The sequence below is a fragment of the Ochotona princeps genome, chromosome 13 (genome assembly GCF_030435755.1).
Source record: "Ochotona princeps isolate mOchPri1 chromosome 13, mOchPri1.hap1, whole genome shotgun sequence".
In the NCBI taxonomy this organism is placed as follows: Eukaryota; Metazoa; Chordata; class Mammalia; order Lagomorpha; family Ochotonidae; genus Ochotona; species Ochotona princeps.
Window position 1 is genome coordinate 32,708,178 of NC_080844.1, and position 26,356 is coordinate 32,734,533.

Sequence of the window (26,356 nt, forward strand, 5' to 3'; positions counted from 1 at the left end):
AGCAGAGGAGACAGAGGGGCTGGTCCCCACACGTGCATAACTCTCCCCACTGGCCAAAGCCCCCTCCAGAGCTGAGACCCCACCCCAGATGAGCACTGTCCCCACAATACTGTGAAATTCATTCTGTGGTGAGCCTCAGCACACAGCCTGTGGATTTTGGCATGACGATACTCATCCATATTCACAGCAGTGATGCCATTACACCGAAGATCCTCTACCTTCTCTTGCCTAGCCCTCCCCTCACATGGACCCAGAATCCATGGTATTTTTGTCGCCACCACAGTCTGGCTTTCTCAAACACTTTGTGGTCTTTTCAGGTTGGCCTCTCTCACTTGACCATAGGCACCTGCGCGTCCTTTGTCAGGGCTGGAAAACTCACTCCTCCAGAGTGCTGAGCTCCAGTCCCTTGTCCCAAGGTGCCGATGTTTACCGCTTCGTGCACCTGCAAGAGGGCATCCTGGCTGCACTTGGCTTACAGCAGTAGTGAAGACAGTGTCCCAGGTGTCCACGGGCAGGGCTTTGTGTGAATATCAACTTTTATTCCTTTAAGAAAATGCCAAGGAGTACAACTCCCGAAATTGATGGCAAGAGCACAGAGTTTGCTAAGAGGTGACCACACTCTCCTGTGTGGGGGCTCTGCCAGTCAGCTTCCCTGCCTTGATTGGCAGTTCCTAACACCCCACACCTTCACCAGCACTGGATGGGGGCTGTTCATCTGTGCCCTTTGGGCTGTCTCGACAAGCGTACTGGACTTTTAGATGCTAGCCACTACTGGACATTGAGTATGGAGCCATCCCGGGGTTGATTTTTAAAATAATAATAATAACTTATTATTATTTATTTTTATTTGAAAGGCAGAGTCACAGATAGAGGTAAGATATGAAGAGAAAGACCTACCATCTGCTGGTTCACTGACTAAATAGGCACAACAGCCGGAGTTGGGCCAGACCAAAGCTGTAAGCCAGGCGCTTCTTCCAGGTCTCCCACTGGGTACAGGCGCTCAGGAATCTGGGCTATCCTCTGCTGCTTTCCTAAGCCATTAGCAGGGAACTGGATCAGAAATGGAGCTGCCAGGACTTGAAACAGCACCCATATGGGACACTGGCTCTGCAGGCAGAGGATTAGTTTGCAGTGCCACCACACTGACCTGGAGCTGCTTTAAAGGTCTAGGTCTAGGTGTAAATGATCTGGAGTGGTGTCCTCCTCCAAGCCCGCTGGCCACACCTACATCCTTGGACACCTTGGACCAGTGGTCACAGGGACAGATGACTCACGACTGTTTGGCAGGGCTGGCCTCAGCTAGGGAAGGCTCCATCGGTCACTCAACAATCATTTGTCAGCTTCTCCCTCAATATCCCCCTTTACCTCAGATACAAGAAGGAAACAATATGGACATAATAGTATTACCCACTTCCCTATACCCCCTAAACCTTTTTTTAACCATAATTAACTATGTTAAGATTGTCAACAACTATACAATAAAATAAATTAATTTAAAAAAATCATTTGTCAGGCACCTGCCAAGTGCCCACCTTCCTGTCTGGATCCTTCTGTCTCCTTTCCCTTTTGAGCCCCCAGGGAGTCCATGCTAAAGGTAGGGGTCATGGGCCATCTCCTCCTGGGACACCAAGTCTGTTCGGGGTCTGCTTTCATCAAGGGTCTTCTGTTCCCTCATCTTGCCATAGTTGTGTAGCTACTTGCTGGAACAGGGGGTGGGACAGACCTGGGAATACCATGTCTGAGACAGGGAACGCCAGTGCAGTTGGGAAATGTGCCTGTTATGAATGCAGCATTTTGTAATGCAAAGTGCAGCAGGGAGAACTGTGGAAGGGGCCACCACACAAGAGAGGGGACAGTAGGGTCTTCTGGAGGACACCATCCATCCAAGCTCAAGGGACAACAGGGGGCAAAATGCCACAAAAGGGCAGAAACTGGGTGACAGAGAGCTCTGGTCCTTCTCTGACAGGGAATTGGCTGGGGAGGATCTGGGCAGAGGAAGGTGGGAGCCCTGAGACTCTTAAAGGGCCTCAGACGCCTATTGAACAGGTCAGGCCCAGGGTATAGCTGAGTAAGTGCCCCAGGTGTGCAGGGGATTTGGCAAGCCTGCCATGCTGTGCATTCAGAGGCTACCCTCTTCAGAGTTGGGAGGTCCTGCTGGGCCAATGGGAAGGCAGAGGCTCAGAGAGCTGGGTGGGGTGGGGGAGCAGGGTTCTCCTGGAGGGATTACCTGTCTCTTGCTGGGAGAGGCTGGGCACTTGATCCTGCCCCTGCCCTCAGCCCTCTGAAGAGAGTAGACCCACCCTTCCCCCATCCCCACCCCAGGCAAGGCCTGGGAAGCCCAGAGAAGAGGGGTCAGAGAGGGCAGGGATGTTCGTTCTCAGAGCACGAGGGCTGTGTGCACTTCTCTACAGCCCCCAGACCATACCAGGAAGGTGGCGTGCAAGGGCTCAGGCAGCACACTGCAGATGGGATGGGTGGTGGGAGTCTCACCCTGTGGCCCTTTATAAAGAGGAACTGGGGCTGGAGAGTGCCAGGGAGGAGCAGGGCATCTCTGGTGATGTGGAGTGGAAGGCAGCCAGCAGGGCACCTGAGGCAGCAGCCAAGGCCACAGGTGGCTGCCAAGCACATGCAGTGTGGCTCCACTCACAAAGGCTTTCATCTCTTTTTCATTTGTTTGCATTTAAGAATCAACATTTACTCTTTTCAAGATTTATTTATTTTTATTTGAATGGCAGATTTACAGAGAGAAAAGAAGAGACAAAGAGAGAGATTGTCCACCCACTAGTTCATTCTCCAAATGGTTGCAACAGCCACAGCTGGGTCCAGGAGCTTCCTTCAGGTCTCCCAAATGGGTGCTGGACTCCAAACACATGGGCCATCTTCTGCTGCTTTCCCAAGCCATTAACAGGTGGCTGGTTTGGAAATGGACAGCAGCCAGGACTCAAACCTGCAGCCATATGGGATGCCAGCACCACAGGTGGAGACAACCTAGTATGCTGTGGCACCGACCCCAACATTGAACATTTGATTCACTTTTTAGGAAAGTTATAAAAACATGGCTACTATGTTTCGTTGTGAATTTTAATGAAGTCAGACCACTGTGATCAAGTATTTCTGATGAAAAGCCCAACACTCAAACTGAGATGTCTCCACCTGTGAAAATGCACATGGGGTTCCTAACAACCTAATGTAGAAAGACCATAGTCACTATGAATGATTTTTTATAGTAGTCACCTGTTGAAGTAATAGTTGGATCACATTGAGTTAAATAAAATGTATCAAAAATAATTGCATGTTAATTCTTTTTACTTTTCAAATGTAGCTACTACAAAATTTAAAATTACATCTGTGGGTGAAACAGGCATTTGGCCAGACTGTTTGGATGCCCACATTGGGGTGCCTGGCTTGAGCTTCCTGCTAATGCAGACCCTGGGAGGCAGCAGGTGACGCTCAAGTAATTGAGTTCCTGCCACCCACATGAGAGATCTGGATTAAGTTCCTGGTTCCTGGTTTCAACCTGGCCCAGACCCATCTGTTGCAAACATTTAGGGAAGGAGCTAGCAGATGGGAGCTCTCTTCTGTTTTTCTGTCTCTTTGCTTCTCAAATAATAAGCTTAAAATGTTGAAATACATGGACACATGAGACTTATTATACTACCTGTCTCATTAACAATTCTTTCATCTCTAACTTTGGGGACAAGTTCTCTTGTTTCTGAATCAATGTAGCAATGTGTCTAACTAGTGGATATTTTCATAAGAGTTGATTTATTTTTTTGAAATTTGTTTTAAAATTTTATGATACAATTCCATAGGCTCTGGGATTTCCTTTACCTCCTCTCCAAACCCTCTCCCTACTCCACTGATTTCCCCTATATTTTTACAATAGTATAGTTCTTCATAAGCAGTCATAAGCTCATCCTTCTGCTATTTAAGTGTATCCTGACATTGCAGGTATGGAAAATGGCAGAGTCCAGCATCCTATAGGGGTTGATTTTGAGCTGAAGGAGTCTCTGTTGTTCCGTCTTGATTTTGATGGTTTCCCTGTTTTCTTTGTTGTAATTTTTTTAACTTTCTTTGGACTCTGAGTTTGCTTTGCTCTTCTATTTGGAGGAGTTTGCATGGATGTCCCTTGTGGAAACTGATCTACAAACTGTCCTTGATAGATTTTTTTAATTTATTTGTATTCAGAAGGAAGATTTACAGAAAGAAGGAGAAACAGAGAAAGACCTTCCATCTACTGGTTCATTCCCCAAATGGCCGCAATGGCCAGAGCTGAGCCAATGTGAAGCCAGGAGCCAGGAGGGCAAGAGGGTGGCACAGAGGACAGCAAAACATTACAGAGTAGAGTGCTTTCCTGGATATGTCTGGGCTTGGGCACATGCATGCCCTCCACCCCCTAACCAGCTCAACTTAGTGGGAGGGGAACAGAGGCTAGGGTCACATCTCTGCCTCCCACCCCCACTCCCAGGGAAGAACCAGCTAGACTTGCCCAACCTGTTGCATTCTTTCTGCCCCAGGTGTGTCTGGGCACTTTGATGTCGCCTTTGACCTCATCCTTGTCATGGAGAGAGAACCCAGAGTGTAGAATGGTGGACATGGCAGTTTGTGGGGCTGTTGTGCGGCCTTGGGAGAGACCCGCTGCTTCTCAGGGGCAGAAAGCCTACCGTCTAATGCCCTCTGAGTGCATGTCTTGGGGAGGGGCGGGGACAGGATGGAGGAAGCCAAGGGTCTGTGGGGATCAAGCCCAGCTGTTTTGCAAATCAAAAATGTGGGCATCCTGCTTCCAGGGACTCCTCTCACCACACCCTGGGCAACCCACCTGCCTCTTAGAGGAGAACAGGCCCAGGTTGTTCATTCATTCATTCAATAAACATCTGTGAAGAATTGGTGATGCACTGCTCACAATGCACCCACGTCTCCCCTTCTCCTCCTGTGCCTGAGCATGTCTGCCCCATAGAAAGTTGCTGCCCAGTTTCACTCTGCACCCGGTGTACCCCAAATTGTCCCAGGAGTGACACAGGCAATGTCTGTGCTGCCTCACCAAGGGGCCAGCTGCTGCATCCACCACCAGGATCTCCTCCCACTCCTGCCTCTGCCCCAGGCTCGCTGTGGTCTCCAAACATTTTCCTTTTAATAGGCCCCCTCCTGCCTTGCAGCTTTCCTGAAGAGGATGAGTGGGGTGCCTAGAATACCCTAAACACCTGTTCCTCTCCCTGTCCAGTTTAAATTACAGAAAAGCCTGGGGGTCTGAGGTTTGAAGTACACAGAGTAAGCCATTGTCCCACTGTGTGGCCTCAGGCAAGTTCTTGTCCCCTCTGAGCTCCCTGTTCATATTGGACCAATGAAGAAGGTGGCATGGGTAAGTTTAAAGCATGAGCACAACCCAAGTATGAATTGAGGGGGAGCTTGGCCATTGGTATGAGTAATATTGCCACCCTATCCTTCCTGAAACAGGTGGCCTGAAAGCAGCCCCATCCCTGCAGCTGGCTGTCCCCTTCTGGAGTGAGTCACTGCACACCAGGAAGGCCTGGAGGTCCAGCTCTGACACTAATTGCCCCCAAATATGCTTCCTGAGTATTTCACAACATTTGAAAGTGCTGCCTGCTCTTGGAGACCCAGAACATGATGTTCCACTCCTTTCTTGTTTAGAAGCGGTGTGCATCTGAAAGAGACAGAAACATCTATTCAGGTAAGACCGCATGACAATAACAAGCCCTTGGCCCTGTCACCATTGTCCCCAGCAGATCCAAACTATTCCTGGAGATTTGTTCTGACTTCAAGACCTTAAAGCAGCTGAAGCACAGGATGTGTGCCCTGGTGCCCTCTTAAGTTTTCCCAATGATGAGCCAGGAAGGCAGTCCCCAGCTAGTCCAACACCTTACAGATGGGTGACACTGTCCCAGGCCACCCCTTGCTACATTGACATGCTGAGATCTCCACCCCAAGAGCCCCTTAGGCCTCAGCAGGTATAACAGGTGACACAGGAAAGGGTATACTTCTGAGGTACACCTGTATGTGCTGGTGGCCACCCCTGCATGCAATGATGTCATCTCTTGCATATTCACTCTTAATAGAAAAACTGCCCCTTGCTCGGAAGCCAGGACTTTGGAAATGATTCCCCAGAGTCTACCAATTTGCCACAAACAATTTTACTTTGTGTGACAGCTACTTCTGGTGGAAGTTTTGATTTGGGGTTCAACAGAGATGGGCTGGGGATGACAGCCAAAAGGGTCAGCTTAAGAACCAAAAACCGGGGCCAGGCACAGTAACCTTATGACTAAAGTCCTCTCCTTGTGCATGCCAGGATCCCATATGAGTACTGGCTCCAAGGTCTCAGCATCGCTCTTTCTTGCAGGTGTTGTCTTAGCCTCAGTTCTTACCAACAGCAGTGACAAAAGTAGATCTTGTAGGGACTTTGTTCCCCTGTGATTTTTACCCGCCCATCACCCACATATCATTAATTGATATGGACAACACGTGTTTTTCCTCAAGCTTACATGAAAGCTCTAATCCCTGCTGCTCCAGTTCCCATTCATCTCAATGTTTATGGCCTGGGAAAAGCAGTGGAGGATGGCTTGGGATCCTGCACTCGTGTGCGAGATCAGGAGGGGGCTCTTGGCTTTGGATCAGCTCACCTCAGCCATGTGGCCACTTGGGAAGTGAACCTGCAGGTAGAAGATCTTTCTCTATGTCTCTCCTCTTGTAAAATCATACTTACCAATAAAAATAAATAAATCTTAAAAAAAAACTGGCCTCACAGCCACCTCCTTTTCTATAACCCATATTTGAGCAGGACCGACCAGGTGCAACTTAGCCTCCCTGCATACTCCCCTCCAAGCCAGTCCTAACTCTGCAAGAAAGAGCGATGCTGGGACCTGGGAGGATTGAAGTCACTTCACGGGAGGCTACCCAAGGGTGTTGGGCATTGTCCAAGTCATACCTCCTTCATCGTTACCTGTGAGGTAGGCAGCATCCAGGACAGAAGCTGAGACAGGCTGAATTTCACTCAGAGTTATAGGGATTCAGCTTGGCATGACTGTGGTCATCCTTGAAGGAACCTTTCTCTGGCCCATTGGGTGATACCAGGGGATCATCCTAAACCTTATGGAACCAAGGAGGTCGTGAAAATAACCTGCCCAGCTTGCCTGACCAGGCTGGACCCTGGAATGTCCCTTATCTACTGCTGGAATGCTAATGGGAATGCTCAGGTACACTTTTTTTTATCTATAAAACCCTTTCTGCCTGTCCTAGGAGGGGGTGGGGTGGGACCTGAAATGTCCCTGGAATAAATCCCACTATTGGATCTGTCCTCTTTCTTCCGCCTCACAGCCCTTTGCATCTTTGGTGGCCAGTTCTTACACACGAGGGTTTTCAAAAGTCCCAGTCCCAGGAGTCTGACTCCACAGCCTCTGGGTTTCACCACTAAGGGTCATTGTTTTTGAAAGAGATGGAAATGGAAAGAGAGAGAATGCTGTGGCAGTAGGCATTTTTCCAGCATCTGAATCCAAGGATAAACCAAAGACCATTTCGAAACCACAGCCAAACTCTTTCCCAGATCAAATCACAGGGTTCAAAGGCTGCTCATGTCCTGAGGCTGGGGACAGAAGAACCACAGGCAAACTCAGGCTCATGTGACCGGTGCCCACCACCAGACACCTCCCACCCAGAAAGGCTGGCATTGCTCTCCCTTGCCCTAACCACCAGACAACAGGGCATCCACGCTCCCTGAAAGAAACAAGCACATAGGACCCAAGTTCCATTTCAGTCTCTGCTTTTCATAAAAGATTTTCAACGAGTTCTTAAACTTTACACACATCAGGAAGAAGGAAAGTATGCTGTGCTGCGGCGAGTTCTATTCACAGAAGCCAACAGTGCCCATGACTTCTGCCTGGGTTCTGCTGGGAACTCAGCTGTGGTGGGAGTACTTACACAATAGAAACTGACAAACGCTACAAATCAGGGCTGCTGCTGTTATTGCTATTGCTCTCCTCACCCTTCTCAGAGGGGGAGGAGGTTGCCTTGAAAATATAAACCCTGCCTGCAATGCCTTGAAAATATAACCCCTGCCTGCAATGCCAGCATCCCATATGGGGCACTGATTTGTGTCCCGGCTGCTCCACTTCTGATCCAGCTCCCTGTTAATGGCCTGGGACAGTCCAAGTTCTTGGGTCTCTGCACTCATGTGGGAGACCCTAAAAAAGCTCCTGGCTTCAGCCTGACCCAACCCTAGCTAGTATGGCCATCTGGAGAATGAACCGGCAGATGGAAGAATGTCTCTGTCTCTCCTTTTCTCTCTGTAACTTTCAAAATAAAGAATTGAATCTTTTTAAAAACAGAAAAAAGTATATAATTCATAATCAAGAGACCAATTAGTCTGTAGAAGCAGAGCCAGACATGACCTTGTGAATAAGCAGAAAAGGATTTTACAAAAATTTTATCAATTATTTTAGAGAAGAGTGGGTACTTTCCACAGCAGTTGGGACACTGCATCCCATATCAGAGTGTCTGATTTGAGTCCCAGTTCTACTCTGAATCTGCCTTCCTGCTACTGTGCACCCAGGGAGGCAATGGCTGATACCTCACACCCTGGATCTGTGTCACCTACGTGGGAGATTCAGAGTTCCCAAGGCACCAACAGATGGATCATTCCTCTATTTGGCTCTGCATTTGCCTTTATATTCAAAAACAAGTTTAGGACCCGGTGCAGCAGCCTAGTGGCTAAAGTTATCGCCTTGAACCAACCAGGATCCCATATGACTGCCAGTTCTAATCCCAGCAGCTCCACTTCCCATCCAGCTCCTTGCTTATGGCCTGGGAAAGCAGTCGAGGACAACTCAAAGCTTTGGGACCCTGCACCCATGTGGGAGACCTGGAAGAGGCTCCTGGCTCCTGGCTCCTGGCTCCTGGCTTTGGATAGGCTCAGCACCAGCTGTTATGGTCACTTGGGGAGTGAATCATTGGACAGAAGATCTTCCTCTCTGTCTCTCTTCCCCTCTGACTTTCCAATAAAAATAAATAAATCTTTAAAACTTAAAAAAAATAAAATAAATTTAAAATAAAATTTTAGGGCTGGACACAGTAGTCTAGTGGCTAAAGTCATCGCCTTGCATGAGCAGGGATCCCATATGGGTGCCAGTTCATGTCCTGGCCAGTCTGCTTCCCATCCAGCTTCTTGCCTGTGGCCTGGGAGGGCAGCCGAGGACAGCCCAAAGCTTTGGGATCCTGTACCTGCGTGAGAGACATGGAGGAAGGTCTGGGCTCCTGGCTTCAGATCAGCGCAGCCCCTGCCATTGTGGGAGTGAATCAGTGGACAGAGGATCTTCCTCTCCTGTCTCTTCTCCTTTCTGTATATCTGACTTTGCAATAATTTTTTTTAAAAAAATCTGACTTTCCAATAAAAATAAATCTTTAAAAATAAATAAAAATTTATAAAATATACAGGCAAGCATGTGTTTAAAAGATGAATACTTGAAGCATTTCTGAAGAGAAATAATAGCTAAGTGGGAAAATCCCATTTTCTGAAATAAGGCATTCATTTGTAGACTTACAGTGGAAGGATGTTTAAGCGAAGCCTGAAGCTAGATGGATACCAATTATCTGCACAAATAAACCCTGAGATAATGCTGTCCACTGTGCATTGGCAGTCTGATGAGGGAAAGACTGAAAACAGGGCAGATAAAGGTATTTAAAGAAATCATCATTAAATGATGAGAATACCAATTCCCAGTTCTTCCCCACTGGGACCCCTTGGTCCCAACAGACGACATCAACCAGCCAATTTCCATCTGGATCCTGGCATTCTTGGGTGATGTTCTGGGCAGCAGTTGTGATTTTTCAAAGCCCTCTTAATCTTAAGTTCTCACTTGTTAAAAATGTCACACCTTACGACTTACCAAACTAACTGCTAGAAAAAATTTGCAAAAACCTCCGCCAGGTTGACCATACATGCTCACAACCTTGATAATCCTATCAAGGAGAGCAGATCTGGAAGCAGCTGGGGCGACACTGAAAGGTGCCACTGCACAGTTCAGGGTAGGATAGGTTGATCTACTTGCGTATTTATATACTTAGGTTTACAGAAGTAGTAGAGCAAAGGGGAATACAGCAACTCGGAATGACACAAGCTGATGCTGCAGTTACAATTGATGGCAGGTGCATTCTCTGTAGCCCTTCAGCAAGGGCTCACAGCTCAACACACAGGGAGGCCTTTTCACTCACCCCTCCCCAGGTATGTAAGCAAACACATGTGAATGCTCACACATATCCATATACACTGTGACAAGTTTCCTTTAAAATTTTATTTATTTATTTGAAAGTAGAGTGACAGATCAATGGAGAGACAGAGAAAGAGAGAAAGATCTTCCATCCACGGGTTCACTCCCCAAATGGCCACAATGGCCAGGGCTGGGTCCAATTGAAGCCAGGAGCCTAGAACTCCGTCTGGATCCCTTACATAAGTAGTAGGGACCCAACGACTTGGGCCACCATCTGCTTTCCCAAGTCCATTAATAGAGCAAGCTCAAAAGCAGAGCAGTCGGGCTGCTTACTCCGAGAAGGAATGTTGGCATCACTGGCCTGGACTTAACCCACTGCACCACAAAGCCAATCCTACCATAAGATTTCTTTCATCTGCCCCTTTATTTGAAACATACTTAATGTGACTGAATGCTATACATTAAGACATGTCCATTTCATTATGTTTACTTACCAAAATCTGTCATTTCGCCGGGTCTTTCTACCAAATTCAGTTTGAATGATTTTTCCTTGTTAGCGGAGGAACTGCTATGACTTGTGACCAATTTTGCCTAAACAAGATTGACACAGTTTTAATTCTCCACCTAGTATTTTGTGCACAAAATTAAATGTTAATCTCACTGAGTGGATTTACATTGTTTTGTACTTGCTGTACAAATGTGTGTCTGATTTGATGAATGGTCCATTAGTATGTGAACAATGCTAAAGGGATCGTATAAGCAGAACTGAAAATAGGAATATTTGAAATGGCAAAGGGCATTTCTATTTGCAAAGGGCTGTGTTGATGGAGTTTTTTTATTTAAAAAAAACTTTCTCTTTTTAATTCAGAGGCATAGAGACAGAGAGAGAGAGAGAAAGAGAAAGAGAGAGAGAGAGAGAGAGAGAGAGAGAGAGAGAGAGATATGTTTCTTCTAGAGGGCTTCATTCCCCAGTTGCCCAGAATGGTGGGAGTCAGGGCAAATAGAAGCCCCAGATTCCATGAAGGTATCCCAGGTGGGTGGGAAGAGCCAATTCCGCTGCCTCTCAGTCTGCACTAGCAGGAAGCTGGAATCTGGAGAAAGAGCAAGAACTCCAGCTCAGGGACTATGAGGCAAGGGTGCAGGCAACGTTAACAGTGTCTGAACCCTCAGACCAAAGGCCCATCCCTGCCACAGTGTTGAGACCAAAGTGAAATTGCCTAGATGTTTGTATTAGTTACGGTAACCTGTTGTTTTCCAGAACACATTGAAACTGGGATACTAATGTCAGTAGGTTATGAGAGAGCTTCGGACCCCTGTTGCTCTTTTAGGCCCTGTACCCTTGCCTCTTCCTCTCCCCTATATAGGTAACTACTCATCCAGAATCCAGGCAGGACCCAGAACAGGCCTGTAGTGTAGAGAAGTCTCTAGGACAGAGGGTTGAAAGCTCAGTCAGGCCTGAGCAGCTCCTTCCCTCCCTGGGTCCCTGGTGGTCACTGTAATGCTCTCCAGATGCCCACTTGCCTCCAAGAACAAAGAGGGTCACCCAGACCCAGGACACCAGGGACTTAGATTGATTTAAAATGCAGTTACAAGGAAGACAGATCTTCTGTCCACTGGTTCACTCCCCAACCGACTGCAATAGCTGGAAATGGGCCAGGAGCTTCTTTCAGGTCTCCCACATGGGTACAGGGGCCCAAGGATCTGAGCCATGCTCGACTGTTTTCGCAGGCCATTATCAGGAGGCTGATCCAGAAGTACAATATCCAGGACCCAAACTTGGCTCCCATATGGGATGCTGGCACTATAGGTGGAGAATTAACGTGCCACACCATGGTACTGGCTGGCAGGTGTCTCGCCTGTGTGACTTGTAGGCTCTGGTTTGAAGCATGTCAGTCTCTGAAGGCACTCCCCGTACAGCTCCCATACTCCCATACTCAGCCAGTCCCAGGAGCATATCTTGTCTCTGGGACAAGCGACCCAGCCCTTGCTGGGAGAGCCATCCTCCTGCTTTCTGGCTACATCCCCTGGCATCCAGAGACGTTTCAGACCTCACTGTCCCCCTCCTTCCTCCCTGCCTTTGCTAGGCTGCTCCCTCTGCCAAGAATCCCTCCTGTCTCCCACATTGCTGGCTTCCATCTCCCCCAGCTCTGGCTCTAGGTGTCCGCTCTCCAGGTCACTACACTTAGGGAGTGCTGAGAAACACTCCCTGCTCCTGGCCAGCTCAGCCTGCCCTCCCTCTGCCCCATCACCCACAAGAAACAGCAGCAACACAACATCTGGTGGATGCCCAGTGAAAGGCAAGATGGCCAGATTCCAATCAAGGGACAGTCTACAGAAATGCCTGCTCAGTCACCCTCAAAGCTGTCAAGGTCATCAGGAGAAGAATATACACCAAAGGGAAAAAGAAACAAGAAAGAAAACCAAACCAACCAAAAAAATTGAGCAGAGGTTGAGAGCTCAGGTTTAGTGGCCCAGGCCATGTAGTGTATGACCCCTTGATATGAGACATCCAGAACAGGCCTAATACCTTGGGGAGAGGTATTGGCTGCTGTGGGCTGGGGAAGCGCAGAGGGTGAGAGTGCCCCAGTGCAGGGACTCTACTGGGACGTAATAGAAATCCTTGCGAATTAGATAGTGACAACAGCTGTGCAAGATCAGAAATACAGGGCCCTCTCTGTGACATAGTGAGTTAAGCTGCCGACCATGACACCAGCATCTCATGTGAATGCCGGTTCGAGTCCCGGCTGCTCCACTTCTGATCCAGCTTCCCGCTAAAGCACTTGGGAAAGCAGTGAAGGATGGCCCTGCACCCACTGTGGGATACCTGGAAGAAGCTTCTGGCTCCTGGCTTCAGACTGGCTCAGCTGAGGCTGTGGTCACAGCTCACTGTGGTCATGTGAGGAGTGGGCAGAAAACATTCCCAACACACACCTATCCCCATGTAACTCTGCCTTTCAAATAATAATTTTTAAAAGACCATAAACACATACATGAAAAAAAGCACTGGATCACACACTTCAAAATAGTTAAAAGGAGCCGTTTTATGGTATGGAGATTTTTGTCTTGAGTTATTTGAGTGCAGGCATCTAGGACTTACCAGCCCCAGCACCATCTCCAAGCCTTCTTCTTTTGAAAGTCGCGCCCCGCTCACAGCCCCGGGCGGGAGACCGCCCCCCGCCTGCCTTTCCGGACTGGCCGGCAGCTGGCGGTGGGACCTGGGACCTGTCCCCCTAGCCAGGTCACCGCCTGCGCCAGCACAGACGCTGCAGCTGCAGCGCGCCGCCTAGTGGCCGTTGCGAGCGGGAGGCTCGAAGGCAGCCGCGGCCTCTCGTGCGGGGAGCCCCTGCAGCTGCTTTTAAATCATAATTGTTATCAAATAGGTGGTTTTTATGCAACCAGATTAGAGACTTGCTGCATATCCTTTTCAATCCTATAAGGTTGATATTATTTCCAATTCACAATTGAGGAAACCTACGCTGAGATAGCCTCAGCAGCCGCCCACCATACACCTGTCTTGCCTGCAGGTGAGGGAGGATAGCCCCAGGTCTACAACCACACCTATCAGCGTGACTCCTTGAGAAGTGGCTTCCCTCCGCTCCAGGAGACAGCCACAGGCCCCCAGCAAACAGAGGGAAGATAAAGGAAGGTGGGGGTTCTTCCTTTCAGGGCTGGCTTGGGAAAGCTGCACCCAGCAACCACTTCCCTCAGCTTCCACATGCAGCCACTCAACCAGTAGGGATATTTGGAGGCTGTCTTGGGTACCAGGGACACCATGGTGACCAGGAAACAGGGCCAGCTCACTGCCTGGCCAACCTCACAGCACACTCCTTTGCTGTGAGGCCAACGGTCCTGGGTTTATCCAGCTGCACCAGCATGTCCTGCCCTTCTTATCCATCCCAGGGAAAGATGTGGCTCAGGGGTCTGGATTCTGGAGAGGAACTGCGCATGTGGGGGTGAGGGGGCAGGCAGTGGTGTGTGTGTGTGTGTGTGTGTGTGAAGTAGTGCGAGATGGTGCATCCTTTGGACACAGGAAGGGGTGCACGGGAGTAATAGATTCCCAGTGTGCCAAGTACTCCATGCAGGTGCTGGAGCTCTTGGAGGGAGTGCAGGACCAAGACCTTCCACAGGTCAAGAGGGGCAGGTGGGCAAGGACTGGCAGGAGAGGGGCAAATGATCACCCCTTTGGCTCTCCCCTGATCTCTGAAGCCAGGAATTAGACAAAGCCGTGAAACCTAATACTTTGAGCTTAACAGACTGGGCCAGGTACAAAACTAACTGCCTAAATAGGAAAATTCCAAGAACTGGAGTTTTGTGGAAAGATCTTGAACATCCCCACTGGCTTTATGGGGAGAAGGGAGAGGTGGGGAGAGTGAGCGTGCAAGCTGAGCTGACACAGTGTCTTCAGCCCCCGAGCCATATCTTGGGGATGACAGTCCCTTGCAGGTCTTGGTACTGAGTGCCTGTGTAGGTCTCTCAGTGGTACTTTAGTACCAAGTACCTGTTTGTCTTCTGAGTCAACTGCCTGTCATGCTTCCAGGTGTGTGTGGCTGGGTTTGTTTGCTTTGAGTCATGTGTTTCTGATCTGTGGGTGCCTCAGGAGCTGGATGCCTACCTGTGTGTGTGTGTGTGTGTGTGTGTGAGAGAGAGAGAGACTTCTCTGGGAGGGTCCCTTTGCACCTGTGTATCTGTTGCATGTCCCTCTGCAGGTGTGTATTGGGGTAAATGCCCATGACCGTGTCTCGGGCTGGGCGGACGCCTGGTGTGCCTGCAGTCCGTGGGTGGGTGGGGCTCGTTGAGTGGGTGTGAGCAGCTAGTGTTACCCTCCCATCTACTGCCCTAGGCTGGGCTGTCCTGGGCCGAGCTAAAAATAACACACTTACCTTTGCCCACAAGGGCCTTTATCAATTGGCCAAAGTCCTTCCCCGGGTGCCCACTCCACCCAGGGCCTCCCTCTTGATCCTTGGTGTCCAGGCAGAGAGGGCTGTGGGGGTCTGGCTGTAGGCACTACCTTTGCCAAATTGACACAGACTCAGAGGGGGCCTTGGATGTTCTGCGTTTGTCCCTGCCCAATCAGCCTCCGTGGTTCTTTGGGGCTTTTGCACCAACCAGGTCCCCAAACAGCCAGCAGGTCTGGTCCTGCAGCCCAGGAAGCATGTCTTGGGGCCCTCTTCCAGCTCACCCACACTGCTTCAGGACCTGGCTGCACCTGTGTGTCCAGACCCCCACGTAGGGAGCCGAGTTTGGGCTCCTGGACACAGATGGGGCTTTGGGGCCTGAGTCAGACTGCCAGGGAGGGTAGATGAGGGAAGAGACTGCACCTGTTTTTTTCCGCCTTCAGTTCTTTGTGCCATAGTTGTTACCTGCCCACTGTTTTACTGCTGAGGACACAGAGGGCATCCCTAGGCAGGGAAGGGTTGGAGCCCACATTCACACTTCAGGTGGCTGGCCTGGCCCAGGGACTGCTTCACATCATGCCAGGGGTCCAGGTGCTGCCTGGACTTTGGCCCAGTGCAGGGAGGCACGTCCAGACAGCCAGTCAGCCAGCCAGCCAGGTGATTCTAAGCTACACCAGCTCCTGTCTTAGGGACAGTTGCAGGGCCTATCCAGGTGGAAGGGCTAGGGCATCATGGAATCCAGCCTTCTGAAGGTTGTCCAAGAAAAGTGCAGGTCCATGTTGCTTAGTGTTCAGCCGTCCTCTCACAGTGGCCGGGTTTTCCAACTTGCGTCTCAGGGGGACCCCCCCCACTTTGAGCAGCCCCGCCAGCTCCGCCGAGGCCGCGCCCGTCGCGTCCCCCCTTCTCCACCGGCCCCGGCCGGCCCGCCCCCCGCCTCCAGGCCCCGCCCCGGCCGCGCGGCCCCGCCCCCGGCTCGCCGACTCGGGGCTGAGGGAGCGAGCGGGCGAGCGGCGGCGCAGGGCAGTGTGGCGGGCGGCGCGGGCCGGCGAAGGCGCCGGGGCCGCGGGGAGCGACGGGGCCGAGAGAAGCACTGGCGGAGGAGGTGCGGACGGCGCGCTCGCCTGCCGGCCGTGCAACTTCGGGGACCCGGCGCGGGAGCCCGCGGAGGAGCGCTGCGAGGAAGCCCCGCCGGAGCCTGGCTGCAGAGCGGGCGCCGGGCACCCACCGCGCGTCCCGCGCCAGGCAGCCCTCGGCGCGGCGTGGCTGCCGCTGCAGCCCCCACGGAGGGCACGGGCTGGCGCGGCCGGGCGCCGGGGAGGACGGCGAGGAAGAGGCGGCGGCGGCGGAGACGGCGGCGGCGAGGCTGGGGCCAGGGAGAGCGCCCCGCGGGAGAGGAGCCCGAGCCGGCCGGCGGGAGTATGTGGGCCTGGAGCGGGGCGCGGGGCGCGCTGCTGCTGGCGCTGCTGCTGTGCTGGGACCCGCGGCTGAGCCGAGCAGGTAGGGAGCGACTGGAGTTGGGGGGCGGCGGCGAAGGGACCCATGTACCCCGTTCTGCGCTCAGCCTGAAGTTGGGGTGGTTACGAGCCGAGTTAGTGCGCGCAGGGAGAGTGATGAGGGCTCTGCCCCACCAAAGTGGGGGGATGGCTGGGGGTGCCGGACAGCGTGGGGGGGTGTGGATATAGAGGAAGACAAAACCTTCCAGCATCTGCCTGGAAGTGTTCGCCTTTTTTTCCATCCCCAAAGGAGTGTCAGAGCCGGGGGTCGGAGGCTCCAGAGAATCCGCCTCCAGGGGATTCCTGGCTCTCCGTGCTGCGGGCGTCGGCGCCTGACTGTGTGCTCGCTGGCAACTTCCTTGTCCCAATCCCTACTCGTCTGGACTGCTCCGTCTGAGCCGCTTGGATCCACAGATTGGAGGGAGGGAATGAGAGAGCGTGGAGCAGGAAGCGGAGCGGGTTCCTGGTCTGCCCGCGGGGTTGATGGGCTTTGGGTAACGAAAGGGGCAGGCAGGACTGCTGAGTCCTTCACACACAGCGCGCAGGACCCACCCGCGGGTCTGGGAGGAATTTTTTTTTTGCTGTGGATACTTGGGGCAGTTCCTGGTTTGGATTCAGCAGGATGCCTTTGGGGTGCTGCTAATCCTAAAATACAGCGCCCGCCCCGCCACTCCCGCCATGGAGTGTGCATGTGTCTCGGTCTCGCTGGAGCTGGTGGTGCTGACTGGACCACACCTTCCCGGGGAGCCAACCTGCGCCCCCCACCTCACCTACCAAGCAGGTGGGCTGGTCAGGTCCGCCTGGTGCCTGGGCTGTTGGAGTCGGTCGCGATGGCGTCCTCTGGAGTGCGGCTGAGAATGGGACTGAGACAACTGGAGCCGAAAGTGGCAGAGATGACGCAGCCCCCTCCCCTCCCCTCCCCGCTGTGCTGTTGACACTCACCCTCTGCACCCCCTCATAACCGGAGCTGGCTTCCTGAGGGGCGGGTGGCGGAGATCGGCGATTCCCACTGTCTAGAGTACTGGCTTGGCTGTAGCACCCCCTCCCAGCTTCTTTTTCCTTCCAAGCCCTGTGCTGTAAAGTTACAACACTCAATCATTTGATCCAAGTTAATTATGATCTGGTCAGACTCTGGTATTTCAAGCCTTGTTTTGAAGTTGTAAGGTAATGACGGGGAGAGGAAAGCTCGCTGCTGAATGGGCAAGGCTGTTTGCGAGGGTGCAGTTAGAGGTGGGAGGTGCCCAGCTGGGGCGGTGGCGGTTTCTGGGTCGAGGGTATTGGGGGAAGCTAACTGGCATCTGGAAATGGCACAGGGACAGGCATGTGGCCTGGGGATCTTTGTACGAGTGTGGATCAGGAACGAATACTGAGGTTGCTGGGTGTGGGGGCCACCCCGGGAAGAGAAAGACAAAGCTGGCTGGCCCAGGGCTTTCTGGGTGGGTGGGCTCTGCTAGCAAGGCGAGGCTGGTGGAGCTGAAGGGGGGTGCTGCTTTGCCTGCTTCACAAAGCTTTTCAGCTCCGTCCTTCCCCATAAGAAACCCCAGGCCCGCGGGGCTTTGATGGATTTGGGCACGAATGGTGCCCAGCCAGAAATGGCCTCTAATACCGGGCTTTGGTTTCTCAGCAGAGAGCAGAAGTGGTGCTGGAAACCATGCTCATTACTTAGCACAGCGGGAACTGCCTGCCCACCAGCCTGGCCGGGACCAACTGGTGGGCTCGCCCTGCAACTTCCCCTTAGCCCGGGCTCGCTTACAAACCTGCCTTCCCTCCCACACAGCCAGGCCTCTAGTGCCACAGGCACAGGGCATCTTTTTTTATTTTTTTTTGCAAAACAGTCTTTGGGTGTTGTTTTGTTTTTTACAGTGACTGCCTTGTAAGTCCCATTTCACTGATGAGGAAAACCAAGGCCAGTGTGTTGACTTTCCCCACAGTTTTGCCTTCACTTGACCACAGATCCTAGACTTGTGTGCAGGACTCCTGTCCAGTAGTTGGACTAATTCAAGCTCCTGGGGACCCTCCCCCTGCCGCCACCATGCCCCACAAATCTGCCTGCCCAGAGCCTAGGGTAGGCCTGAGATGGGAAGGCTGTCTGTCCCCCACGCGCATCCCCAGTGAATGGGGGAAAGAGCGCCCTTTCCAGCACTGAGATTTCTTCAAGCTGGAAAGTTTGATGGTGGAGAAATCACCATAGGAATTGGAAAGGCCCAGACCCTAAGGACATACCTGCAAGTAACTGGCGGAGCAGCCAGAGAGGTCACCTTCCCAGTCTGTCCCTGCCTGTCCTGGCCTCTGGCTGAGATGGCTAGAGAGGAGCTGAGGTATCAGGAATGGTGTTCCCGACATCTGGGCTTAGGTTGCCTGTGTGGGGGCAGGATGCTGGCCATCCTTGCCAGCTCCCACACTAATGGAAAATCAAGTGTTTCAATGGATTTTCTCATTAAAATGAAAGTGCCACTGCTGGGGCCCCAAATTCTCCAGTAATCTCCCTTCCCAATCTTCCCCTCCCCTACCTGGGAATACTGGAAGACAATAGAATCCCCCTTTCCTATCCATTGAACTGTTGATGCTTTTGAGACTGGACCCAACTTGCCCTGGCTCACCTGGGGACACACAGGTAGAGTCAAAATTTGAATTCCAGCCTCATATTCAGTGCTCCTGGATCTTTTTTTTTTTTAATTGCAAAGTCAGATATACAGAGAGGAGGAGAGACAGAGAGGAAGATCTACCATCCATTGATTCACTTGTCAAGTGACCACAACGGCCGGTGTTAGCCAGTCCAAAGCCAGGAGCCAGGAACTTCCTCCAGGCCTCCCAGAGGAGTGCAGGATGTTAAGGCTTTGGGCCGTCCTCAACTGCTTTCCTAGGCCACAAGCAGGGAGCTGGATGGGAAGCGGGGCTGTGGGGATTAGAACCAGAGCCTATATGGGATCCAGGCGCATGCAACTTGAAGACTTTAGCTGCTAGGCCACTGCGCAGGACCCGCTCCTGGCTCTTTTAATTAATTATATATTGGGAACTGAGAGTGACAGGTGGGAAAAGGGACAGACAGAAACATCTTCCATCTGCTGGTTTACTCCCCAAATGACTATGTGGCCAGGACTGGTCCTTGCTGAAGCCAAGATCCCAAAACTCCATCCTCTTTCTCATGTGAGTAGCAGGACTTCGAACACTTGGGCCATCACCTGCTGCCTTCCCAGGCCACGTTAGCAGGGAATTGGATTGGAAGTGGAGCAGCCGGGACGCCAGCTGGCCCTCCCACCTGGGATAGCTGTGTCGCAGATAGAAACGTGGTTTCTGTCTACCTGAACTGGAGACCAGTATGAATTTCGAGCACCACCTGTGCAGGCTCCCAAAGCTAGAATGAGTCTGCTTAGACTGGGGCCTGGAGTGGGACAGTGGCATGAATTGGGAGCTTGGATGGCCGGAGAGCTGGAACTGGATGGCCGGAGAGCTGGAACTGGGCATGACGAAAGGCCAGGAGTGAGACAAACAGCCAGGCCAGTGTTGGAGGGTAACTGTGTCTGTGAACCTGCAGCCTTGCTCTTCTTGCCAACAGTCCTGAGCTGGGGAAGGTAAGCTCCTTGGGGTCATGAGGCTAAATGCTAGTTTTGTAGAGCTCTGCACCCATTTGAATAGCTGGGAGCAGAATTTGCTTTTTTTGTTGTTTTCTTTTGATGCTTTGAGAGCCCATGTCTTCCCTTTGTGGATGAATTACTGCTGGACCCAGAGTACTGTGAATCTGTTCCTAGCCGGCAGACCTAGTGCAAGGTCTGCCTGCCACCACCTCCCTTGCCAGAGCCCTGGAGTTTTTCTAAGGGTTGTGGACTACCCTTGACCCTGGGATGTGGCTGAAGGGCCAGGCCTGGAAGCATCCCCATGGCTGCTGGCTATGCAGATGGTCCTTTGCACCTTAGAGCTGATTGGAGGCACAGAAGGATTGTAGCTTGGAGCTGGGGGAGGCCTGTGGGAAAGGGCATAGAGGCTGGGTCAGAGGCTGGGCCTGGTGCCTCTGTAGGTGGTCCCAGAGGTAGAGTGGAGAAAGCCAAGCCAGGCCGGAGCTGGTTTTCTTCTATCTTCCTCTTCCTCCTCCCAGTTTCCTAAACAGCTTCCACAATTGGAGTCATTAAAGCTGTGAAGACAAAATGAAACCAAACAAGTGCGCTCTGTGCTTTCTCAAAAAAGAAATGTAAGATACCAGGGCTAGAATAAGATGAGGAGAGGGCAGTTTCCAGGGGAGCAGGCAGTGGTGCTCCCTACCCATTTGTTGGCTGCTGAAGCTGGGGTGCTACCTTCTGTCCCCCAACAGTGGGAATATATCTCTTTGCCCAGTGCTTGTAGGTGAGCCTGAGCCAGGTTGAGTTCCAGCCCAGGGCTTTGGGGGAGAAGTCTGGCATCCCAGAGCTGGCCATGGGAGTTGACTGCACTGGGTTGGGACCCAAGGTGCACTTTTGGTGGGGAAAGAAAAGCAGCCAGTATACCCCTGCAGGTGGCCAGACTGGACTAATGCACAGGTCTACATGCCACCCCTTTCTCTGCTTTGGGTCTCTGGCAATGCTAATGTCAACGCAGACAGGCATGGAAGAGCAGGATAAATCAACCCCACCCCTTCAGTTTCCTATTCCTTCTTTCCCTAGGCCCTGGGCTGCTTTCCCTTTCCCACAAAGTGGCTTGATTAGCATCTCCAGTGCACTTTGTGGGGCAACTGCATCTGGCATGAGCGTGCACTGCTCATCTTCCTGCTCCCCACTGTCCTGGGCTCCACTGTTCCCCTGCCACCTCCTTCCCCAGTTGAGCTAAATCTGTCTGCCTGCCAGTCCCCAGGAGCTCTCACACTATCAACTAGTGAGAGAGAGCACAACCCACTGGAACCTTGCTCCCGGCTTCTTGCTCTATAAGCATCTCCTGTCTCGGAAACCAAGAACCCCAGAGACCAGGCAGGATCCAGGAGGCAAGGGAGAAGGCACTTGCCCCACCAAGGCTCAAGGGGGCTCTTGAGACCACCAAGACCTGCCCTGCCACCCCCAGAGTGGATTTTCCAATACAGCTTCTGTTACAACTATGGAGTACCAGTTTCTTTCTGTTTGTTTGTTTGTTTTTTTTCTAAATGGCCAATGCTATGTTTTGGTTGACATCACTGGGAGATGGAATGGGGAAATAAACTGGCAGTTAAGACCAGACCAGACCAGTTCAAAGCGGTTCAGACCGGATCAAACCAGTTCAGACCAGATCAGTCAAGTCCAGACTGGATCAAACCAGTGCAGACCAGGTCAAAGCGGTTCAGACTGGAACAAACCTGTTCAGACCAGATAAAACTGGTTCAGACCGGGTTAAACCAGTTCAGACAGGATCAAACCAGTTCAGACCGGATCAGTCAAGTCCAGACCAGATCAAACAAGTCCAGACTGGCTCAACCACTATAGGCCGGTCAAACCGATCAGTCAAGACCAGATCAGTTCAAAGCGGTTCAGACAGGATCGAACCGGTTCAAACCAGTTCAGACCACTTTGGCCTTGATTGATCCGATCTGGAAATGATTGATCCTCTCTGGCCTTGATTGATCCTGTCTGAACCAGTTTGATCAGATCAAACCGGTTCAGTGTGATAGAGTTGTAATAGAGTTGTGCAGTGTGATAGAGTTGTGCAGCATGATTGAGTTGTGTAGTGTGGTTGAGTTGTATAGTGTGATTGTGTTGTATAGTTGTGTACAACAGAAAAAACTACACAACACAACTATACAAAACAGTTACACTAGTACACAGCACAACTGGACAGCTATACCACTACAGAACTACACAACACAATAACAAGGACACCTACACCACTACAGAACTACACAACACAATTACGCAACTGCATACCACTCAACTACAGAACTACACAACTGCATACCACACCACTACAAAACACAACTACACAACTACAAGGAAGTAGGTACAGGATGTGGGTAAGAACTTGCATTTCTAACATATTGGTCACTCAACACCATGTTAATTAACTTAATGATGTTAATTTCAATGTTTCTTCCTATTGTTGAAGTTGTAATGACATCTCGTTGGAGGGGATGATATTCTACCAGCTCTACTTTCAGACTGAGAATGGTCTCCCAGGGAAACTGTTGAATTTATCTGGGCAATAAGAAGCTGGACTCTCCTCATGGTCCATGCCTGCAATGAAGGAATCATGACAGAATATGATCTGTACTACTATAACAATATGGAGGAATTCAGTATGGGGGAAGGCTTGGGGAGGGGCGAGGAAATCCCAGAGCCTATGAAACTGTGTCATAAAATGATATAAAATTTTAAAATAAATTTTAAAAAATTAAAAAATAAAGATTTATTTATTTCAGTGCAGAAAGAGAGAGAGAGAGAGGGAGAGAATCACTGACTCACTCCCTAAATGGCTACAGCAGCCAGGTCTGGGCCATGTTGAGCCAGGAGCATCAGCAGGAAGCTGGATTGGAACTGGAGCACCTGTTCTTAAACCCACGCTGGATATGGAATGCTGGCGTTGGAAGAAAAGCCTTAACTTATTGCATTCCCTTATTGGCTCCTGGGAATGGTACCAGATAAAAGCCCTAGAGCTTGGCTTCCTGAAAGCTCCATGGAGACTTCAATGGCACTGCTAGTTCCCGGCTTCCGTCTAGCCCAGTCCTGTCTGTTGCGGGCCTATGGGGAGTGAACCAGTGATTAGATCTTCTTCTGCCCCTGCCTTTCAAACAAATAAAAAGTAAAAAAAAAAAAAAAAAGCCCAGCTAGCTCTGCCATCCTGCTTGGCCTGGCATTAGTGTGCTCCAGCTGCCTGGCTGCGGTGGATGGAGCCTGACCTTTTCAAAGGTTCCCTGAGCTTCTTTGCCGCTGAAAGTCATTCAGCCATGGGCCGGACTTGTGGTCATGGACCTATAGGCAGAAAACCACATGTTGCAGCCCAGGGGTCACACAAGGGATGCCTTTCAGTCAGGAGCAAAGTGGCTGTGCCAAGTGCAACACCAGCACCGGGAGGTCACTCAGATGCCCTGTGTGCTGGGAAAGGAATGCAGGGAGCCAGAGGCAGCCCATTCATTCAGCAGGCTGCAGGGAGCAGGGCCTCCTGTGAGGGTAAGATACATGGAGCACGCAAGGCTCCAAAGACAACAGCCAAGGGAGGTGATGGGCTCACCTTTCCCACATCTGGAGAACAGAACTTACAGACAAGGCTGGTCTGTGTCTCAGAGAAGAAGCCAGAAGTCCTGCTTTGAGGGGCCCCTTGGCTTTGCCCAAGTCCAATCCTGGTGGAGCATACATAGCACAAGACATGAGAACATCATTTCTTCCTCCTCTTCCAGCCCCAAAGACTTCTTTTCTGGCCCTGCTGCCCTGAATCCCCAGGGCTGTTGGGAGATGTGTGTGGCTGGTAGAAAGGTTCTGTTTGGGGGGTCCTGAGCCTCCTGCAGCTGCATGGAAACTGTTGGCCAGGATGAGCATTTTGGTGTGAAGGTCTGTTTGTGCTGTGGGTAGTGTGTCCACACTCCATCCACTCTTCTCTGTGAGTGGAGTTTCTGGGGAAGGGAGGTCTGAAGGCAGGACCCTGTGCGGGGACAATGCCCTGTCGTGGTTTTCCCATGTTTTCTCCCTGTCAAGGTATGCAGCTCTGTTCTGCCTCTTTGCCCTCCCCACTGCACGGTGGTGATGTATGCAGTAGCAGCCTCCTCCCATGGGCAGGCTCAGCTTTCTAGGGAGACACAGGTTCCCTGCCCCCCTGTGCCACCCAGAGAGAAAGAATGGCTGATGTGATGGTCCAAATGAATTCTGATAGAAGCTTAAGAATTTAAAAATAGAACAGAGGCTGGTGCTGTGGCACAATGGGTTAAGCCAGGAATTAAGCCCCCAGGATAACTTGCTGATATTATTCCACCAGTGGGCGGGCGGGTAGTGGTCACCATCTAACAGAGGGCAATCAAGAATTGTCTGGAAGCATCTTATTCTTAGCCACCTACCCAAGGCAGTCTCAGAAAGCAGCAGGTAAAGGTGCAAAGTCAGACAGCAACAGCACAAGTCAGGGTAACTTGGGCAAACTGCCTCATCCAGTGTCTGCCTCACCCTGGGATCTGCAGAGGAGTGACAGCTTAACAATACATAGGGTTACTGAGCAGCTCAGAGTCAAAGTGAAGGTATTTGTGCACCAAGTGCTCCTGTGCCTGCAGCCATGGGTCTCACCCAAGAAAGCTACAGGTGGCAGCACAGGCCATGCCCCTTCTGCCTTAGGCTGGCGCCAGGCACTCAAGTGCCCTTCTAGTGGGGCTGTCAGGCTGTGCTTCGTGAGAAGCCCAGCACCACTGCCCCATAAGCACTGCCACTACCCAGCTGGAGTCCTAGAGAGAAGTAAGAGTGCCCTAGCCAGGGGGCATTGGCTCCCAGCAGGCCTCAGGGCTCCTGGGGCTTGGGTGAGTACTCTGGTGCAGTGGCCAGAGATGGACTCCCAGCTGCCCTTCTCCCTGGAGAGTCTAGACTCTCACATAGCCCCAGACCTCCTTCTGCAAGCTCCCCAAGCTGGGGATAGGGCGGAGGTCATTGTCAAGGGTATAAGAAATGACCTATCCATAGGCAGGCAGAACCCTCAGGCTGGGATCCTGGCCTTCTTAGCTCTAGGTCCTTCCACTGGCCTGGCCAAGCCCTCCCACCCTCCACATACCCCATGCCATCCACTGTTCCATTCCTCTGGGCTCACAGTAGCTGGCTTCAAGGGCGAGGAAAAGGATCCTGTTCCCACAGCAGGAGTGAGAACACTAGCCCAGCCATAAAACTTGTTTGAAACATACATTTTTTCCCCATATCCTTGAAATGCAGATGTTCTGTCCACTGCTTCACCTCCCTAAATGCCTGTAGCATCCAGGGACAGGCCAAGCAGACACAAGGAGCCAGGGACTCTGTGTGTGTGTGGCATGGAGCCATGATCCCTTCCTCCAGGCACCGAACAGGAGCTACACCAGAAGCTGAGTAGTCAGGACCAGCACTCTGATATGGGATGTGGGTGGCACACATGGCAGCTGAACATGCTGTACCACAGCAGCACGCCCTCGCCCCTCGGCCCAGCATCCCCAGAACTTGTTGCTGAGCTCAGGTGTTGGGCTGAGCCTTGAGGAGAGGATGGCTTTGTGTCAAGTCTTAAAGCCTGCACATGTGGCAGGCCTGTGATTCTGGGATGCAAGGGGGATGTGGTTGGGGTAGAACCACAGCACCTGTTTAAGGATGAGCCGAAATAATTGTGCCAGGCAGTCTGCTGGGAGGTTTAAAGGCTATGCAGACAACCTGAGTGGGTTCCAATCCCGACTATTCCACATATAGTGCTACATCCTACCCTTTCTGAACTGCAGTTTGTTTGTAAGACGGAAGTAGTTATACTGCCCTTCTCGTTAGATGTCATGCATAAAGTTCCTTGCACATTCTGGAGTGTTCAGGAACTTTCACTGGTGACATTGTCATTGTCAGTGTCTGTGGTGTTGAGAGGCGGTCAGGGTCAGCTTCCTGGAGGAGAAGATGGAATTTGAGTGGCCCTTGAAGGAGAAAGAGAGAGAGAGTGCCGGTGAGGACCGTGAGTGAGAAGGTGTAAGGTAGGAGCATGCAGCACACCCACACCAGGAATCGTTCCTAAGTACAGCCCCTAACTGGTAACCTATCACCTGGTGAGACAGAACTTCTGGAACCGGGTTCTCTTAGTACAGTGGAGAGAGAGCCTGTGGTTTTAGAATGAAAAGGGTTTGAATGTTGTGGACTAC

The 26,356-nt window shown here is 51.5% G+C and overlaps 1 protein-coding gene across 2 annotated transcripts in view; it reads left to right on the top strand.

The window, feature by feature from the left end:
- Positions 1 to 16,110: 16,110 nt before the first annotated feature.
- Positions 16,111 to 26,356, top strand: part of UNC5B (unc-5 netrin receptor B) — a 72,046-nt gene continuing 61,800 nt past the window's right edge. For both annotated transcript variants that reach the window (XM_058671384.1, XM_058671385.1), the window contains exon 1: positions 16,111 to 16,606. In XM_058671384.1, the coding sequence (XP_058527367.1) occupies positions 16,528 to 16,606 (79 nt within the window). In that variant the 5' untranslated portion in view covers positions 16,111 to 16,527. The remainder of the gene's footprint in view (positions 16,607 to 26,356) is intronic.